This window comes from Sorex fumeus, unplaced genomic scaffold (assembly GCF_029834395.1).
Source record: "Sorex fumeus unplaced genomic scaffold, SorFum_2.1 ptg000006l, whole genome shotgun sequence".
Taxonomy (NCBI): Eukaryota; Metazoa; Chordata; class Mammalia; order Eulipotyphla; family Soricidae; genus Sorex; species Sorex fumeus.
Window position 1 is genome coordinate 41,545,393 of NW_026606063.1, and position 21,588 is coordinate 41,566,980.

The following is a 21,588-nucleotide window of genomic DNA, read 5'->3' on the forward strand; positions in this document are numbered from 1 at the left end:
ACAGAGGACTTGCTCCCACCTGCTCAAGGGGAAGCTATGGTCAGCACCTCTGACTGGGTTTGCTGGTGCTCCTGTTGGTTTGCTGTGGAGGGGTGGCTGCAGGGAGGCCTGCAGTTGACCTGGCAGGTTCTAGTCTTTGTCCCAGCCAGGTGGCAGTACCTGGGATGCCACTTAAGCATTTCCTTGTGCCTCAGTTTCCTAGCTGGTCAGTTGAAGACAATAACACCAACAGGGATCAAGCAAAGATTGGCATGGAGCTGCCTAGTTCAATAGTCTAGAGAAATAGGTTTCTTGAATTTGTATAGAGCTTAAGAAGTTCAGTGGGGCAGAGAGACTGGATTTAATAATGGGAGAGGATCACCTAAAAATTCAGCTTCACTTCCAAAGAAGACAACTCAGCACCCCTCAGTCCAGTTTCCTCCACGATGACAGTTGAGTTGAGCGGCAGTTGTCGTAGGCATTTGGGGTGCTTCCTCCCTGGTCCCCAACCGGTCCCATGAGTTTGCCAGCAGTCAATCTGTGCTATCAGCTCCCACCTTGTACGTTTTGTTACACTGAACTGATTCTGTCCTTTAGATGATCTGCCTGACTCTTACAGACACTGGGTTTGTGTTTTTGATCTCAAGGAGAGAGTCCAGACCCAGAACTTTATGCTAAGTTAGGTATCTTACAAAAGCGAAGGGCTATTTGGTGGGGAGTGGGAGCCCCTGAATTCATCACACACTCCACTCTGCTTCTTGCTAGGTCCTGTGCTTGTCATTTAACCCACCCCCAGAGGGCCGTGGTAGGCAGGAGCACAGAGGCTGGGAGTTAAGGCCAGAGCTGGCCTGTCAGGCTCTAAGGTAGCCCTCCCCTGCTCTGTCTCCCTTTCCAGAGGATGGCTGTTGTGCATGGCCCCATCCCTGCACAGAAGTTGCCCGCACACTTTTGTATATGGGTGACATGTAGACTTAATGACTGTTTCGTTCGCAAGATTTGCAGTGATAGGGAACATATAAAACAATTTAAAAAAAAACCAGTAACTTGAGAGACATAGAATGTTTTTCTTTCACTTCTTTTAAAAATATTTCTGTGGGCTGCTGGAGTGATAGTATAGTGGGTAGGGCACTTGCCTTGCACATGGATGACCCAGGTTCGATCCATGGCATATTTGCCCTGCTAGGAGTAATTCCTGAGCACAGAGCCAGGAGTAACCCCTGAGCATCCTCAGGTATGTCCCCAAAACACATACATACATATACATATAACATATATATAATGTTTGTATGTGTATATATGTATAGATAGCTAGATATAGATGTAGATATTTCCCCTCTCCTTTTTTGTTGTTGTTGTTAACAACCAGGGGTTGCATGTTTTTTTTTTTTTAATACATTTTCTCAGGGCTGGAGCAATAGTACAGCAGGTAGGGCACTTGCCTTGCACATGGCCAACCTGGGTTCGATCTCCTGCATCCCATATGGTTCCCCAAGCACCACCAGGAGTAATTCCTGAGTGCAGAGCCAGGAGTAACCCCTGAGCATTGCTGGATGTGACCCAAAAAGAAAAAAAAAACCAAATACTTTTTCTCCTTTAAGGTGTTTTTCTCCCCACTTTCTACCCTGGCCTCTTTTTCAGAATTAATGTTAAAAACAGTTCAATGGAAGCCGTGTGCAGGGCCCTGTTCTTAAGTGGGTCACTTTTTTCCTCATGGAACTCCTGAATGACCCCCCCACACACATACCCCATCCCCTGCCCAGTAATCCTAGGGCACCGAGGAACTTGGAATAAAAGCCACTAATTTAGTTTCATTTCAGTTGCTGAGCAAATGGAAGCTAAAGGACTCTGGTGGATTGTCCAGTGAAGTGTGTGCTTGCTTTGACGTCTCCCGGACAAATTCCATTTCAACCCTCTTCTCCATCTGGTCCTTCATAAAGCTGTTCTATTTTATGTTTGTTTTTTCCTCCACAGATAATTCACAGAGAAGCTGCATGAAATAAGCCACATTAATTGGGCTAAATATTTTTAAATGTATTTATTTTTATCAAGTTGTTTACATTTAATATTCCGACACTAATCCCACCACTGTTACATCTTCCCACCATCATTATTTCCAATTTTCCCAGCCATCATTGGGTTAAATCTTATCTTTTTTTTTCCCCCCCTGGGTCACACCCAGTACAGCTCAGGCTCTACTCCTTGCTCTATGACACCCCAGGGATCACTCCTGGTAATGCTCAGGGACCGACCATATGTGTTAGCAGGGATTGGACCTGGGTCATCTGCGTGCAAGCCAAGTGCCGTAAACCCATACTCTTTCTTGGGCACTAAATCTTACCCTAAAGGAGAGAATTGGAGGGCAGAAAAGTAAAAGAAGCAGGCTATGGGTGTGGCAAAGTTTCCTTCATTCCTCCAAATGGTGGGAACCATTCCTGAGGGACTTAGATTCCAGTAGGTAGAAAGAATTTACCTGCAGGGAAAAAAAGCAGAAGTCAGAAATTAGTGCCTCAAATCTCAGCTGGTTTTATCTGAGGCCTGGGTTGGATCTCTAGCATGGCCAAAACTCACTTTAAAGAGGTAGAAAAACTGTAGCTTCGGAGACTGCAAAACCTTTTAGTTATGTTTTTCTTTTGCCTCTACAGTGTCCAGCACTTACTTTATTATTATTATTTTTTTAATTTTTAAATTTTTTGTTTTTTGGGTCACACCCAGCGATGCACAGGGGTCACTCCTGGCTCTGCACTGACAAAACTGTGTGTCTCTTTCTACATGTTACCCACAGTTGTGTTGTAGCTGTTCCTTTAAGTTGGACCAAGATGTCCACTATTTCCATCCTTCCCTTTCCTTCTCCCTTCCCCTTCCTTCCCTTCCTATCCCCTTCCCCCTCTTTTTTTTTAATCTTTGTGTTTGTTCCACAATGCTCAAAGTTTACTCCAGGCTCTGCATTCAGGAATCACTCCTGAAAGTACTCAGGGGACCATGTGGGGTGCTGGGGATTGAACCCAGGTTAGGCATGTGCCAGACAAATTCCTACCTGCTGTACTATCTCTCCAGCCCCTTGTCTTCATTTTTCTGGGCTACCCATAAGAGGAAAGGTAACTCATTTCTAAGTTCCCACCATGAACGAGGCATTTTCTAGGGCATGAGTTTACTGAGGGAAACCCAACACACAAATAATCTTTGAACTCCGAGTGAGTGGTGAAGTGCCCATTTACATTATCAAAGATTGGGAGAGAAAAGTTAGACTTAGTGCTCAGGGCTGGAGAAATGTTGGGTGCTGATGGAATTTTTTTTTCTGTCCAGGGGGTTAAATAAGTCTGGAACCTCTTGTATATAGACCATCCTAGCTCAGCGTTAGCTTTTCCATTCAATCAGGATCTTGGCATGCATTCTAAATTGGAAAGAAGCATCTCTGGCTATCATAGCTCACACAATAACCATCGCCACTACACAGTCAGCACACGCTCTTGTTTTTCTTTAAAGTAACATCAGCACACTTGTTTTTTAAAAAAGAAAACTTCACTTAATGGTTATATTGCACTTTTTTGCAAGAGTCAGTCACAGAATCTGTGAGGATTGTGTGGTGAAATGCGGTCCTTCTGTAGTTGCCCGCTTCGGAAATAATCCGGACCATGGTTAGCTGTGTGTGACTGAGACTTCTCCTATCTCTGGTCAACAAAGACCTGTGTGTCGTTGAAGTGTCTTGAGTGATGCAGTCTCCCTTCTCCATCCGAACCCAGAGATTTCCATCTCCATTTGTTCAGCTACCCAGGGATAATAGCCAACATCTTAAAGGGGACAAATCCTATCCAGGCTTTGATTTTGCTCTCTTGATCAAGAAGTCCCAATTGAAGTGCTTTTCTTCTCTTGGATATACATGCTCAATAAAATGCTTCTCCCTGTGTTAGGCACTGTGGCTCACTGTTTTTCCTTCAGATTTAGGGTGGTCCTAGGCTGTTGGGATCTGGGCTGACTCCTCTCTCTGTGGTGCTTGCCAGGATGAAGTGGGGGGCCTCTGACCCATTTCTTCAATCCTGGCTGGGAAGGTCAGCTTGGTACCTGGCAAGGAAATGCCTCTGCTCCCCTCTGGTGGCAGGTGTCTCAAACTGCCACTCCGGCCACCTGATGGCCAGGCCACTTCTTGCTTTACCTCAGGTGCCACAACTCTAGGAGACATGTTCCTGACTGTTTCTGCCCTGCTGCCACCTATCTCCTGGCTGTCCAGAGGACATGGTTTTCTCTTGCACAAATTTTCTTTCAGTGAGTGGTGTAGAAAGCAGTTCGATAGAAGGAGAGTGACCTTTGAGGTTCTGTCTAGAAGCCATAGACCTTCGTGCCTCACTCGGTCCCTTCACCCCTAGCGTGAAGTCCTTAGATTCCACATTCTTGGTAACACCCTCTTTGGGGAGCATTATTAGGGCTGAGCCTGTAGTGCTGTGATCTGGAAAATTCAGAACATGGGTAAAATGAATGCTCGGAAAATTCAGAGACCAATGGTCAATACATACAAAGATCCTACCATTTATAATGCTCTGTCCACTTTAATAAAGAACAAGGCAACTTGTGTTTAACATTTTGAGGGAAGAAAAGGGAAGATAAATGATTCTTGATTGTAGGTGTATCATTATGACAAGAGAAACTTTGATATCCTAAAAATTAAAGTACGAAAATAGGCATCATAGAAATCTGAACATGATAAGCTCTCTACTTGTTGATGCGTGCTAGGATAAAAGTGTTTTTGGCAAATATTCTAAATTCTGGAATTAAATTTGACAATTGAGCAGTGCAGATATACTTTGATATATTACAAGAAAATGGAAGTTGTAATTGTGCAGGGGTTAGAGAGAGAGTTCAAATTAAATATTTGTACAACTTAGTGCTTTTTTGAATACTAAAGAACACAGTAACAGGAAGTACAGAAACATGTAGACTCTAGTAAATGACTAAAATGAAAATTATGGATATTTAACTCCATAAGAATTTACTACCGCAAAATTATCTTTTTAATGTAAGCATACAATAGTGCTTTATGATTAAGACTTTCTTGGTTGGAGGGAAAAAAAACCTGCTCAAACTAACTGGAAATGGATAATTATTGCAAAGAAGCTCCAAGAGATAGTGTGAACATTGATAAGTCTGAGGTGTCCCTGGGCCTAAAAGTTTAGGACTGGAATACTCCAAACCAGAGTCTTAGTTTTCAGGCCTCAGGCCTCTGTACTCTCTGCTTATTGGGCTCCATCAATTTTGTATGTGACTGCCAGCTTCAATACACTGCCATAAGAGCAACTCCAGTTCCTGTACTAATGACTTTCCTCTGTGTTCACCTCTATCCCCTTGGTGATTGTGTAAAGAATATCCCTGCAGTTTGTTGTTGTTGCCACGTAGAGTCAGGGTCCAGGATGGTTTAATCTAAACCGTGAAGGTGCCCACACAGGCAGGTGTCCAAGTACCTAACGTGATTGCTACTTGTTTCAAAGCCTTCAGCTTTGTGTCAGATCTCTTCTCTCTGTAACCTAATTTACAGTGGCACTGAATTCCTCCTGGAGTGGGCCAGAAGGTCAAAGATGGGAGTGCTAAGACTGCTTTGTGGAACACTCCTGGAGTAACAAATCCAGAGCTTTTAAGAATTTCTGTTAGAATTATAGAAATTGCTTAAATGAATCCTAAACTGCCTTTTTTACAGAAGGACATTAGCACGGTGCTTAAAAAGTCTGTCTAGTCATGGAGTCTCACTTGTCTTTTGTGCAAGGAAGCATTTTTATACCTATGTTCTATGTCTTCTCAAGAGCCAGTAAGGAAGACAAGGCAGAAAGGACTCCTCAAGGTCTAATTATTGGATTTAAATTGGGAGATGGGGGAAAGTAGGAATGGATAAGAAAAAGGAAGAGGAGGAGATTTTAAAAATTAATTATCAACTATTCATAGAGCAGTTATTGAAGTAATTTTCAAGCTTGTCTGTTTAAAGTTTGGACTTAACGTTTTAAATAAACTCATTGGGGGAATCTAATCTCCTTGAGCCTCTGTTCCTTCAGCTTTTAATTACTATCTGAACGGGGAAAATAACACCTGGCCTCACAGTACTGTAGGAAGAATTCGGCAAGACCTGGAAGTACATCAGACAGTAATTGGGGTGGAGTTGATCCTTGCTCCCAGCTCCTGTCTCTTTGTCTATCTGGGTTCCTTTCCAGGCAATTAAATGTTCTTTTATCCTGAGATAATTTGTGTAGGCACTGTTTTCCTGACTATCTCCCCTCAGTTCTATAAGACCTTTGAACCTCAGAATCTTAAGAAAGCTTTCTCTGTCAGCCCAGTCCAAGAACTAGCTCGTGATGACGTCAGTACTGTTAGCGGTGACAATAGCAGCCTGCAGCCACCTTAGTCATCGGGCTGACTTTCTGAACCCAACTTACAAGGGCTTGTTTTGTGTGCTTCTCTCACAGGTGGATTTGCTATTGTGTTCCTGGTGAGGACCAGCAATGGAATGAAATGTGCCTTGAAACGCATGTTTGTCAACAATGAGCATGATCTTCAGGTGTGCAAGCGGGAAATCCAGATCATGGTAAGACTACTCTTTAGACTGATTTAAAATAGGGTGGGATATGAGTCCATTTGTATAAGTTCAGTGAGATACTGTAACTATACTATCTCTTGGGGCCAGAGAGATAATATAGTGTGTAGGGAGCTTGCCTTGCATGCGGCATGACCAAGTAGGGTTTACCCCAGGGATACGAGCACGGTTTAATCATATGCAAGTCAATCAATGTAATACAGCACATCAATACAAGAAAAGAGAAAAATCATATGATTTCATCATCAGTAGATGTGGAAAAAGCATTTGACAAGCTCTAACACCCAGTGGCCAAAGAGATAGTGTTAACACATTGCCAGGAGAATCTCTGAGCACAAAGCCAGAACTAAGCCCTGAGCACCTCTGACTGTGACCCAACACCCCTTCCGCCCTCCCACCAAAAAGAAGAAAGGTCCTGAAGTAATAGTACAGTGATAGGGCGTTTGCCTTGTATGTGGTTGATCCAGGTTCAATCTTTGGAGCCCCATATGGTACCCTTAGCCCCACCAGAGTGATCCCTGAGCACAGAGCTAGGTTACTTGAGCACTTCAAGATGTGGTCTAAAAAAGGAGGAGGAAGAAAGAAGAGAAGAAAAGATCCAGCATCAGTGATTAAAAACTCTTAAAACTGGAATAGAAAAAACTTTCCTCAATATCATTAAAGCCCCATACCACAAGCCCACAGCTAACATTGTACTTAATGGTGAAAAAATGAAAGTGTTTCCTCTCAATCAGACACAAGAAAAGGTGACCCACTCCTACCACTATTATTCAGCATAATATTGGAAGTCCTTGCCACAGCAGGTAGATAAAAAATCATAAGGGATACAGATTGGAAAAGAAGAAATCAAATAATAATTATTTGCAGTTACATGATACTGTACTTCGAAAATCCTAAAGGCTCTGCAAAAACAATAATAACAAAACAAAACTCCTAGAAACAATAAACTTGTACAGTAAAGAGGCAGGCTATGAAATCAACACATGGAAGTCCATGCATTTCTGCATACCAACAATGAAGTAGAAGAGAGAGGAATTAAAGAAAATTCCATTCACATTTGCACCTTACAGAATCAAATACTTGGGAATCAGCTTAACAAAAGATGTGAAAGATTTAATACAAAGAAAACTCTAAATCACTACTAAATGAAATAAAAGAAGGTGAAAGAAAGTAGGAACACATCATTTGTTCATGGATGGCTTAATCATATGCAAGTCAATCAATGTAATATACTACGTCAATACATTATTTATATTGTCAAAATGACAGACTTATCCAGTGCACAAGACAGATTCAGTGAAACCCCTATAAAAATTCCTATGACTTTTTTTTAGAAGCATATACCTAATGCTCTTGAAATTTATATGGACTAATAAACCCCATTCGAAATAGCCAGATCCCTCCTACGGGCAAAGAAGATGAGAGGGTTTTCTTTCCTCAACTTTATATTACTCTATAGTTATAGTAACCAAAACAATGTGCTCCTGAAATAGTCTCGAATAATGACAGACTTTCAGGCAAGTGGAATAGAATAAAGAGCATAGAGACAGATCGTCAGGTGTGTGGACAGCAAATCTTTAACAATGCAGCACAGTATGAAATGGAGCAAGAAAAGACTGTTTAACAAATGGTGATGGGAAAACTGGTCAACCATATGTTAAAAAAAATGAACTCGGATTCCTCACACCATGCACAAAATTTAGCTTAAATTGGATTAAAAGCCATGAATCCATAAATTATATTGAGAAAAACATAGGCAGAAACCCCCATGATTGAATCTAGAGACATCTTCAATTATTCAGTGTCATTGGCTAAGCAGACAAGCAAAGATAAAACAATGACTATAATAAAAAGAAACTACCACAGACAGGAAGTAAATATTTGCTCACAACTCATTTGACAAAGGGTTAATATCTGAGATCTGCAAAGTGTTGTAAAAATGGGAAGAGGGCATGAAGAGAAACTTCCTTAAAGAAGACATACAGATGGCCAGTAGTTACATCAAAAATGTCCTCCATCATTTACTTTCAGGGAAATGCAACTCAAAACAAAGACTTTTCACCTCATACTAATGAAACACAAAGAACACATAAAGAAGCACATATAAAGAATGAAAACAACCGGTGTTGGCATGGATGTGGGGGGGGGGAGGGAATCTTATCCATTGCTGGCAGGAATGTTATTGGTTCAGCTTTATGAACCACTGTTCATAATTGCCAGAATCTGGAAATAAGCTGAGTGTCTGAGAACAGACAACTGGTTAAAGAAACTTTGGTACATCTACACAATGGAATACTATGCAGCTGTTGGGAAAGATGAAGTCATGAAATTTGCTTATAAGTGGATAGACATGGAGAATATCATACTAAGTGAAATGAGTCAGAAAGAACAGGGACAGACATAGAATGACTGCACTCATTGTGGAATATAAAATAGCATAATATGAGACTGACACCCAAGGACAGTAGACAAAAGGGCCAGGAATATTGCTCCATAGTTGAAAGCCTGCCTCATGAGCTTGGGGAGAAGGCAGCTGGAATAGAGAAGGGATCACTAAATCAGTGATGATTGGAGGGATCATTTGGGATGAGAGATGTGTCCTGAAAGTAGATAAAGGACCAAATGTGATGACCTCTCAGAATCTATATTGCAAACCATAATGCCCCAAAATAGAGTATGGGGGAAATTGTCTGCCATAGAGGAAGGGGGAGAATTAGAATGGGAGGGGGGTATACTTGGGAACATTGATGGTTGAAAATGTGTATTGGTGGAGGGATGGGTATTTGATCATTGTATGACTGAAACTCAAACATGAAAGCTTTGTAACGTATCTTACAGTGATTGAATTAAAAAAATAAAAACAAGAATATGGAATACTTCTCAAAAAACTAAGAATTGAACTTCCATTGAAACCCAGCAATTTTGCTTCTTGGCATCTATCCCAAAAGCACAATTTTAAAAAGACGTGTGTACCAATGTTCATTGCAGCACTGTTCACAATAGTCAAGGTCTGGAAACAACCCAAGTGTCCAAGAATAGATGGCTAGATAAAGAAACCGTGGTACATGTACGTAGTGGAATATTACTCGGCTACATAGAAAAATTAAATTATGCAATTTGCTGCTTACGTGGATGGACCTGGAGAGTATCATACTGAGTGAAGTCACTCAGAGGAAGAGGGACAGAAACAGAACAGTCTTCCTCATTTGTGGGATATAAAGAAAAACAGTCAGGGAGCAACAAATGACCAAAGGCAACAGGATGGAGAGTTGGTCTGTAAAACTGAGCTAACTTGGGGGTATGGAGTGAGGTGGGGGGAGTCCTTGGGACACTGGTGGAAGGAAGTGGGCACTCTGGTGGAGGAAAAAGATACATAAATATTATGTATATTCTTATTATATATGATATATTGTATAATAACAAGATACTGTAAGTTATAAGAATATATACCATAATATATTCTTATATAATATATATTATATATAATAAGATATATAATATAAGAATATATAAAGGAAAAGAACTATGTATTGTAGCCATCAGACCCCAAGGCTCCTGTGCATTCAGTTATGCAGTCATTGCCATGTGGATCTGTCCACTGGGGGACAGTGTCCTCCCACTCCTGCCACATGGACTCTGAAGACTGTTATCAAGGCTGTATCTCTATTTACTCAAGGGGTTTTCTGGGTACTTTGCATGACAGCTCCTCCTTCCTCTGTGCTCAGCTTTCAACTCTGTTTCCTGCCTTTGCTTCTGTTGTTTCCTCTGCCTATAATGCCTGGGTCATTCACTTTCTGACGGTGAAAAGCAGTCCCACTCTAATTATCCTGCTGCTTCCAGAACATTACTTTTTGCTTGGTGGGCACAAGATTAGGGAAACTAAGACACCCCAGACCCCTTAGGAGCTCACATAGGAATGAAACTGACTTGAAATTAAATTAAATTAAATTAAGTCCTGACCTCCCCATGCATTAATTGGCAGAGAGGTTTTGGGGTTGTGTTGGTTTTTTTTTTTTTTAAAACACTCAAATAGTGAGTTGAGCTTGTTTGAAAAACTGTCAGGCCATTCCCTGAGCAGGTCCTCCTGCGCTGTTTCCTAAGCAACCCCAGAAGTAATCACTTTCGTTTGATTCATTTGACATATTTGATATATTCATTTGATGTATTTCTGAGTAACGTGCTGCTGATGCTTGTTCTTGAGGGTTTTTTTTCCCCCTCCATGTTGAGCATTATATACTATGGAAAGTCAAGTTTCAGCTTATCCTCCCCTGCGTGCTCTTCACGGTTGACACTTGAAATGTTCTTAACTCCCCTTCTTCCAGAATGGCAGTGGGTTTTAGCAATATGTTAGTTGTATTCGTATTAGCTTTTAGATGATCCCCAAAAATCACTCTTTGCACTGCAGATCCCAGTGGACTGTGATGCCTGTACCTTTCCTGTGCAGCTGTTCTCATCTGAGTCATTAACTTGGTCATGTTTTTTTGGTGGTATTTGTAAGAATTCCTTGCCGTTTGGTTCTGAAGTTTTTATCTCCAGACTTTTTGAGAAGATTTATAATTGCATTCAAGTTTGTCATACAGTACATGTTTGGTTAATTTTTTATTTATTTTATTTTTTGCTTCTTGGGTCACACCCGGCGATGATCAAGTGTTATTCCTGGCTCTGCATCAGGAATTACTCCTGGCGGTGCTGGGGGAACCATAGGGGATGCTGGGGATCGAACCTGCATCTGCCACATGCAAGGCAAACACCCTACCTGCTGTACTATTGCTTTGGCCCCCGTCTGGTTAATTTTTATATAAGGTAGCTATGTTGCACTTCAGTTTCTAACTTGGATGTGTGGGTAGCTTCTTCCACACCGTGCAATCCTCGGACACTTGCTGGATGTCCAGAAACTCACCTCAGTTCTCACACTTCCTACTTGGAGATAGCATCAGATTGTTTCCGAGAACTGTGGGAGGTCAGGACACATACAGAATATATGCAGATCCCAGGCGGAGCCCGCTTATCCACTGGGGTGGCTGCTGGTCCTGGTTTCGGGAGCTGCAGTTCTCAGACTGAGTACGGTCCTGCTCTTCCAAGAAAAGAAGTCAGTTCCAACCTCCTCTTGGATTCCAGGTTTCTTGGCTTTTGTTGCAGGAAGGAATTTCAGGAGAAGGCTGATGCTGATGATGAGGTCGAAAAAGTATTTTGTTTTTAAAAAATGAAGTACATTTAAGAAAGAACCCTGTGGGGCTGGAGCAATAGCAGAGGGTAGGGCGTTTGCCTTGCAAGCAGCTGACCCATGTTCGATTCCCAGCATTCAGTATGGTCCCCCGAGCACCACCAGGGGTAATTTCCTGAGTGCACAATCCAGGAGTAACTCCTGTGCATTGCCGGATGTGATCTCAAGAAGAAGGAGAAGGAGAGGGAGAGGGAGAGGGAGAGGGGAGGGGGAGGGGGAGGGGGAGGGGGAGGGGGAGGGGGAGGGAGAGGGGAAGAAAGAAAGGAAAGATCCCTGTAAAGGGGAAGCATCAGTCACATCTGCTCAGAATAGTGGAACGGGGACTCCAGAATGAAGTGAGGGGCTGCTTGCGTAGCAGATTAGACCTGGTCTGTTTCCACACTGCCTTTATTTAGCTTAGGGCTCACTGTGCTGCTAACAGCCTCTGTTGGGGTCTTGAACTCTGGTGGTCTTTTCTCTGAGTCCTATCAGACCTTTGTCTCTGCTGAATTGGCTCCCGCAGGGTTCTTTCTGGCTTTAGGCTTTTAGCTGGCGTGCTCCGGCCACCGCCACGTGGGACCAGCTGTGGGAGAGCTCCCAAACATTTCCTGAAGTTCACTGCCAAGGGGCCTCTTGCTTGACTGCCTGCCCAGGGTTCCACAGATGAGCGCTCAGTCTCCCCAAACTGCCCTCTACCTCCAGAGGCTGGCAGTAGCCTGAGCTGCCACCCGGGTTTTTCTGACTAGTCAGCTACAGACTGGAGGTTCCCATGCTCCCAGCTCCCTTTAGGTGCCCCCTTGCAAACCCTGATTATAACCTGTGCTTCGGATTGCTCAGCTCTACACTAGAGGTTCGCAGGACACTCCCCTCAGGTTGTATTCATTTGCTGGAGAAGCACACAGAACTCAGGAAACACACTTTGCTCACTAGATTACTTATTACCCAGTGTATTAGCCTTTATGGACATTCCTTGCTCTTCCCAGTCACGCCATTCTCCCCCAAATATCCATCAGGTCACCAGTTCGGAAAGTCCCCCTAGTCCCTCCTCTTGAACCTTTATGGTGACTTTAATTACATGAGTATGATTGATTGACTGGCCATTGGCAATGAAACTCAACCTCTTGCCTTTCTCCCTTCTCTGGAACTGAGGGCAGTCAGGACTGGAAGCTCTGTTTAGGCACTTTTCTGGTAAGGTGCTTGTTCTGGTGTTTTCTGTAAGTTACTTTCATAGATATAACAAGAGACACCATCACTTGGATACTAGGAAGTTCCCAGATTTTTTTCAGGACTTTGGATAAAGGCTGTGTATGAGAAATATTTTTCTTTTGTCCTCTCAAAATATGATACAGTATAGCACTGGGGGGCTCATTTTAAAGTTTGTTCCGTTGCATCTGTAATAGCACCGTTTGCTGCAAGACCTTAACTGAATATCTTTTTATTGAAAGTCAATTGGTGCCAGATAGTAGAATGGGTATGGAACTTGCTTTGCATATGGCCGATCTGGGTGTGATTCCTGGCACTACAGTCCCTTGAACCTGGTCAAGAGTGATCCTTGAGCACAGAGGCAAGAGTAAGCCCTGAACATACTCTGTAATGATCTCTCTTACACGTGGAATAAAAAGAAACACCGCAAAATAATTAAAAGCTGCCAGTAGATAGCATGCCTGTGAGAGTAGGTCTGTAAGATTGAGCTTGCTAAGAGGTTGGATGGAGAAGACAAGAGGACCTAGGGGCAGTGGGGAAGGACACTGACACTCTGATGGCCCCTGCCTGTTAGAGCTGATGTACGCTTGAAACATTGTTGGTTGCTTACAGTGCTGTAGGCTTGAAGCATTGTTGCTAACAGTATTTTAAGTTATGGAGTCCATAGAAAAAAGAATTGTAACAGGAATTGGAAGATGCAGTGTTCTTTGTAATATGCTACGGTTTGTGTGTTATCCAAGCAGCCGATTTCTTTCCCTACTTGCAGTGGAGAAAGAATGTGGGGCTCCAGCTCAAGAATGCTCTGCATCATTTACCAGCCTGGCACTATGGGGATGTGTAGCCTGATGGAACCAAAGCAGTTCTGGTTTCTGATGGATAATTGGGATGTGGGTTTTGAACTTTGCCTGAAGGCAGGCAAAGACCAATTTTTTTCAGATTCAAAGGTATTGAGAAAGTGACAGGCAAGAATTCTGGCTCATGATGTGTGTGGGGTTTCCTGTGTTCACATCTCTTGACCCCAGTGGATTCCATACTCTGCTTGAAAATGGGGACACAGATGCCACCTAATGCTTGATATAGAAGAGAGGGGATGGCACAAAGGAAGCAGGGAGATAAGGCAGAGCCAGGAGATAAGGCAGAGCAGGGAGTTCAGGATTGATCAGGGTCTGGGACAGATTGCAGAGGATGGCTCCATGCCATCTTTTATGTAAGAAAGGGGAGGGGGGTAGGTGTTGGGTTTGCATTTACATAATATGTATTTTTTGAATTTGCCTGTAAAAAAACACTGAAAGAAAGTGGGTGGAAAAGGGGAGGTAAGGGAGGTTCCTTTGTAGAACATGAGGACTGGAGTAGAAAATAATTGTCTAATATTCTTGCTTTTGTCTGTTTATTACTTTAAAATGTAAAATTAGAATTTAAGCTGTTTTGTAGTCAGTTAGATGAATAGGCAAGAATCCCATGAAGCTGGGGTTGAGTAAGAATAAGCCATGTCATATCAATCTCATGCTTTCTTTTGGGATGGCTTCTGGATCGGAAGTTTGGGGGAGTGCAGTCCAGCCTCTGTGGATTTCGTCATGTGGATGTATCATGTGGATACTTAGCAGAAATGTGCGAGCAAGACAGATAGAGAAGGGAACACCAAGTAAAGGATGTTTGGAGGACGCGCTCAGGATGTGAGATGTGTGCTGAAAGTAGGTCATAGATCGAACACAATGGCCACTCAAAACCTCTATTGCAAACTACAACACCCTAAAGGAAAGAGTGAGCAAAAGGGAATGCCCTGCCACAGAGGCAGGGTTGAGGTGGGGGGGGGGATGGGGTGTGAGGGTGGAAGAGCTACTAGGATCATTGGTGGTGGAGAATGGGCACTGGTGGAGGGATGGGTACTTGATCATTGTATAACTAAAACCCAAGCATGAAAGTTTGTAAGTCTACAACTGTACCTCATGGTGTTTCACTAATAAAAAAATAAAAAATAAAGAAAAGAAAATAGAATAAAAAAAATGTGCGAGCAAGATACGGAGTCTAGGCTGGCTGCTCGGGGATTGAACTCAGGATGGCTTCGTGCAAGGCAGGCATCCTCTGCATGTAGAGAATTTAAAACCTCTTAACTTAGTGGAAGAGAGAGAACTCAAAGGGGCAGAGCCACTGGGGAGAGAGCAGGGCTAAATTTCCTTGCATTACATAATCCCCCAGCACCGCTGGGTCATCCTGATGGCCCCACGGGTAGCTGGCCCTGGAAACACCCTGTTTGTGGCCCGAGCTCTGAACTTCCAGACTCACACTGCAGGGCTAAGTATTGCCAGGAGTAACCCCCAAGGTCCCTCCCTTCCAGCACCAAAGAGCTGACTGCTGTTAAAAAAAGAAAAACTCTGACAACTAACAGAGGATTGACTGCTGAGCACAGAGCCAGGAGTGAGCCCTGCGCATTGACAGGTGTGGCCCCCAGATCGTCCCTTCTGCCCCCTTCAAAAGGAAATGCCATGACACACTGTTTGGGGTCATAGCTGCGGGGGTCAGTGATGAGTCTGGCTCCCCGTCCCCTGGGCTCAGCCTCGTGCATTTTGCTGGGTTCTTAATTTTTCCTCTTTAGGAGAAACAAACTGAGGCAACCATGCTGGTTATTTCTCCAGCAGTTGCATGTAGTAATGTTCATTGTTTGATTTTCTAGTTTATAGCTTACAGTATTAAAGAGTTTCTGGTGCCATAGGATTCCTGGCATCTGTCACCAAAGTTCTGGTGCCACTGGTTCACCCCCAGAAAACCCCTCTAACATCCCTTCCTCCCCCTTTCCCTTCTCCTTCTGGCAACCATCATCCATTTCCACCAAGTCTTGGAGTTAGTTTTGTTGGTTTTGGCCAGCTCATTTGCTTTATTTATTTGTATTTACTTCGGCTATCGTTATTCTCCCATGAGTGGAATCATCCAATATACTTTGACTTTCTCTTCGCCACTTATTTTGCTTAGCATGATCACCTCAACTTCCATTCATTTGTTCCCACTCAGTAGAGTTTCATCTGTTTGAATAGCCTGAGAAGACAGTGCAGGGGTTAAGGCATACCTTGCATGTGGTTGACCACAGCTCAGTCCCCAGCATACAATATTGTCTTCTGAGCACCACCAGGAGCAGTTGTAGGTAGGGCCCAAACTACCTCCTTCCCTCCCCTCCCCCAAATTGAGAGCAAGCAGAAAGGAAACAGGGATGTCTCAGTCCCCCACCCCTTGAGACATTTAGATGGTTATGATCTGCTCATTTGAGTTCAGAACCTCTCCGGTTCTTTCATTTCCCAGCCCTGTGTAATGGAAACAAGTTCTTGAAGAGCTGATGATGAGCCTGGAAAGCAGAGGGAAGGATGGGCTTCTAAAGCTCTGCGATCATTTTCTATTTTGGAGAAACTCAAGAGACTGCTTTTGTGCTTTCGCATCTCCCTTGTCCGTTATCCACCGCCATTTCTCTAAGACTCGTTTCTCTCATCAAGCTTCTTTCTTATTTCCTTGTACTTCAAAGATGATCTTGCTTTCTTTTAAAAATGAGATAGTCGAACTGACTTTTCTCCAGCCTTTCCATCCCTGTTTCCTTTCTGCTTGCTCTCAAGCCCAGGACCTCACACATGCAAGGCCAGCATTGTACCGCTCAGAGTATCCCTGGCCCTTAAGACTATCACTGTGAACAGTTCAGTGTTCAGATAGTGTGGTGGTCATTGCAACTCAGACTGCCACGTTTCCCTTGGCAACTATTAAATCACCACCTATTTACCACCTATCTACCTCTCCCACCCCATTTATTTAAACTAATTCATAAAAATAAAACCTTGGGGCACTGGAGCTACCTCAGGGGTTGTGCACATACCTTGCAGCACAATGGACCTGAGTTTAATCCCTAATGTCACATGGTTCTCTCACCTCTACCAGGTGTGGCTCTGGTGGTACCCAGCATTGCTGAACGTTAGCTTTAAACCATTCCACCCAGATCACTAAAGATTACCAGGAGTGGACCCCAGGTCCTTTGAGCACGGCTTAAGATGTTCATCAACATCAAAAATGCTCTTTGTATTTGTGCAAATATTCTTTGACTCAACTTTTTCCCTTTTTTTTTCTCCCAATTTAGTCTTTAATGATCTTGGACTTTGAAGGCCATTGTTGCAGGATTGATCTGTTTGGATTTTGAAGTACCTATACCAAGGTGTGAGGTGTGAGGAAGTTTCTAGTGCCTCCTGACTCCTAGGAGGTGCCCAGTAAATATTGGTTGACTACATGAATTTCACAAGCAGCCCGAGAGCTCACCTGTGGTTCTGATCAGAGAGCAGGGAACACACATGACAAATTTCATCATCGCAGTTGGTTGGCTTAAAAGGCTCATTTGCAAATTGTTTGGTTGACATTGCATTCCCTTCCAAATTTTGTAAAGTGATTTTTTTTTTCTGGGGTGGGGGTGGGGCGGTGCAGAAGGGGCTGACCATACCCAGCAGTGCTCAGGTCAGCTCCCAGCTCTGTGCTTGAAGGTTGTCTCCAGGTATGCTCAGGTGACCATTTGGTGTGGGGGGGATTGAACTGGGCTCAGTGGCATACAAGACAAGCACCTGAGCCGTACGGCCCCAAGACATTGTGATTTGACTTTTTAAGACATTGTGATTTGACTAACTTATTTGACTAATTTCTCTAACTTATGCCATGCCTGTTCATAGTGTGCAGTTTACTCTTTTTCACATAATTTCCTTTTTCACATACTCCTAAAAGGAGAGAAACAGTATAAGCAGTTCAAAAGCTAGGCTGAATTTACTTACTTTCTCTCAACCAGAAAAGCCACTTTCATTTTTCTGAACTTTTTGAAAACATCTATTTTGAAACAGTTCGTGCCGCCTCTCTCCTCGTGGCCGTCCACGGGAGTTTCTGCTACTGGTTTATGTGGAACATCGTTGTGCTAGGCACCTGGCATGCGTTTGGCCCTAAAACTTAGTCTGGCAGAGTGTTGGGGTGATGAGCTTCTAGATTCTCCATTGATGATCCGACCATGAATCTCCAAAGCCTCTGGAAGCCTGCTCGTGACCCCACTCTTCACATACCTTTCAGTGCTGTTGGTGTCATCTTGGCATATTTATATCTCTCTGCTAATGTAACTGACTGAGTGGTTGGTATCTCAAACTGATCACCGATGTCTCAATTCTTCTTCACAGAGAGACCTGTCAGGGCACAAAAACATTGTGGGTTACATCGACTCCAGCATCAACAGCGTGAGCAGTGGTGATGTCTGGGAAGTTCTCATTCTGATGGACTTCTGCAGAGGTGAGTTTGGGAACCAGACCCTCCAGCGCTCGGGCTGTCAGGGGCCAGGGGGCAGTGTCCCTGCACATGTGCTGTACCCTGATAGTTGTTTGTTCTTAAACTTTTCATTTTCAACGAAGAGCTTAAAAGATGCAGAGCCAGTCATCTCTTGATGATTATTACATTGCGGAGGACCAGTTGGCACAAGGAACTCCAAACGGTGGAGAAGATAAAACTTGATGTTTTTTTTTCTTTGAAGGGGATGAAGAGTTAGGTTATTTATTTATTTTTACCTTTTGGGTCACACCTGGCGATGCACAGGGGTTACTCCTGGCTCTGTACTGAGGAATCACTCCTGGCAGTGCTCAGGGGACCATATGGGATGCTGGGAATCGAACCCGGGTTGGCCATGTGCAAGACAAACACCCTACCTGCTGTGCTATCGCTCCAGCTCCAAGAGTTAGGTTATTGAGGATTTGGTGCATGTATGTGAAAGAGAATGAAAATAAATGTGTTCTTTGTGATGCTTTAAAATAAATGATGAAGGCACATAATAAAACCCCAAGTCCAGATGGCCTAAGGAAACAATGCCGCTTCCTCCCTCCCCTCCGCCCGCCTCTGTTCTCCTTCCCACCCACGCCACCATCCCTGTGTTATGGGGTATAAGAGTCCTTTTTGTCCAATGGAAATGACCCCCCCCCCCCCACCTCCTCATTCAGAGAGCTGTGATTCCTAGTCAGGCTACATTCAGATGGTTCTTCTGTGAACAGTGTGGAGTTAAGTACTTGACAGCTTCGTGTTTCAAACAACATTTTTCTCAGGAAATCAAGACAGCCACGTGGATTTATTCAGAGTCGACTGCATTTATTTCATACAGCCATTGTGTGGCTTTTTTGGCCTAAGCAGCTGTCACTTACAAGCTTGTCTTTCTGTTTGGTTCCCTGGTTTGCAGTCACCCTTAGTTCCACTCATGCTTCCTTTTTAGAGAAACACTGGAAGTTACATGTCTAATGATGTGTGATGTTAAATGGTAATCTCCGTGGTTCTCTAATCTGATTTTGTAAAATGCCACCAAACTTGAACTTGACAGTGTGTTTCCTCCTATCATTTCTTTCTGGACAATGAAATGGTTAGAGAAATGCAAGATAGGAGTTCATCCCAGGATCGAAATCATTTGTAAGCGAGATCATCAGTCTTTTGGTCCTAGGTATTAAATGTTGGCATAGCATCTACAGGCCAAGTGACAAGTTCTGAGGCCAGAGTCACGGACAGTCCTAATGACTGGAAAAATCTGTACTCATCCTGCTCCTGGGGGCCTTTGTGCAGTCTGATTCTTACTGAAAGATGAGGCAGATTGAGTCCTTGGAAACAGTAGTGACCATGTACACGGCAGCACTTGAGGGACCATATTTTCTGTACTACTATTAAACTTAAAAATCTGGTTTAGGGCAGTTCTCGTCTGGGATGCTTGTAAACTAAAGGAACTGTGTTTTATGTTCTGGAGGAGACTCCTCTAGGCCTGTAGTCAAAGTTCAGCCTGGCTCAGCGGTCTGTCTCCTCAGAGTGCTCCCAGTGGGCAGCCCTCACCCAGCAGTGGTCAGGGCTTCCTCCTGGCTCTGTGCTCAGGGGTCACTCCTGGCGGATATGAGGGCCCCAGGGATTAGACCCGGGTTGGCTCTGTGCAACGCAAACGCGTTACCCCCTGTGCTATCTCTCTGGCTGGCCTCGGCCATTCATTCTGACACGAGTCTGAGTGTTTTATCGCTTTGGTTCCACACCCCACTCAGGCGGCCAGGTGGTCAACCTGATGAACCAGCGTCTGCAGACCGGCTTCACGGAGAACGAAGTGCTCCAGATCTTCTGTGACACCTGCGAAGCTGTGGCCCGCCTGCACCAGTGCAAAACGCCCATCATTCACCGCGACCTGAAGGTATAGCTCCCCCTGCTGCCCTGAGGGCCTTCTCCCATCACATTCTCTCTGTGCCCCAGGAATGGGCAAGAGCCTGTGGTGTGGGGGGCATGCTCAGAACATGCTCCCACCTTCGGCATGGGGAGAGAGTTCCACTTGGGGAGAGAAAATACAAAAGGGAAAAAAAAAGAAATAATGATATAGCACAGATATCTGTTTCATTACGTAACAGCCTTCAGAATTCTTCATAATCATCAAATGCTTGAACTCAGGCTATTTTTTACTTCTCCCAATATATTCTGAGTGTCACTTCTCCAAGGTCATACAAAGTAATGTGTTACATAAATAGCATTTGGTTTTTCAATTCTGTACATACTTTGCAACAATCCACTAATTGATGATCTTTGTAATTTGTCCTGCCAACTGCCATCCCGTCACCGAGCCATTGACATTTCATATACTTGACGACGTTTGTGGAGTGGAACTAATGCCATTGAGGCTTTGTGCGCATTTATGGAGCACCACGCTGGTGGACTCCTCATGTGACTCGTACTGTTGGAGTGTTCACGCTTTGTGAGATGAACACAGGCAGTGTTCTTCGTCCTGTCAGATGCAAAGGGCACTCAGCTGTCCCTGTCAGCATCTGTCTGCCATTTCTCCACGTGGCCTTTTCCTGCTGGGTCAGCCTCTCCTTCCGTGGCCCCCATACCAGCTTGTTGCTCCTCCTCCCCTTCCTCCTCAGCTTATACCTCTAATCATTTTGCCTCTAAGCCAGTCTTTTCCCTCTGTGGAGTGGAAAGACAGAACCGATGGTGGTAGGGTCTCGTTCAGCCGAATGAACTACCTATCTTGTCCATCCCTTGAAGACACAGGAAGTGAGAGGATTCTGGGGGGAGGCAGAGAGCTGCTGAGACAGAGAAGGCCCTGAGCATCCTTTCAGAGAGCCTTCGCCACGTTCTTCCTTTAGAAACATTCAGATGGGCTTCCCTGAGGCATCAGCCAGGACCGTTTTGCACCTGTAAATTGTGCTTCTCCAGTTTCCGCAATCCTAGCAGCAGTGCCTGTGGTGTTCGTGGTGCTGCTGTGAGGCGGTGGGTGGCTGGAACCAGCCATGTGGACCTCAGCCTCTAGCCCAGGGCTAAGGGCAGTGGTCAGCTTATGTGCAGAAGCCCTAGACCCTTCTTGACTAACTGAACTTGCCTGGAAGATGCCTCAGCAAGTGAATGTGGAGCAGATGAGTCGGAGGATGAGGGCACAGCATGAGCAAGAGGTGCCACACTCTGCTCCCCTCCATAGCCTGACCTCCTCGGACCCGACTCCTCCCCCGGGTGGGCTCTGGGCCCGGGCATCATGTCATTGCGTGGTCAGACAGCCAGGGTGCTGGTTTGCCAGCGGTGGTTCGGGAACCTTTGCCCGCCTTTCTCCCCTGCCAAGGGAATCGGAGCAGCAGTAGACGCGCACCCC

The 21,588-nt window shown here is 44.3% G+C and overlaps 1 protein-coding gene across 1 annotated transcript in view; it reads left to right on the forward strand.

The window, feature by feature from the left end:
• The window catches only part of AAK1 (AP2 associated kinase 1), a 155,080-nt gene that overhangs the window by 75,887 nt on the left and 57,605 nt on the right, over nt 1-21,588 (forward strand). Inside the window, exons 3-5 of the mRNA XM_056127817.1 lie at nt 6,420-6,538; nt 18,128-18,236; nt 20,003-20,145. Coding sequence (XP_055983792.1) covers nt 6,420-6,538; nt 18,128-18,236; nt 20,003-20,145 — 371 coding nt within the window. The remainder of the gene's footprint in view (nt 1-6,419; nt 6,539-18,127; nt 18,237-20,002; nt 20,146-21,588) is intronic.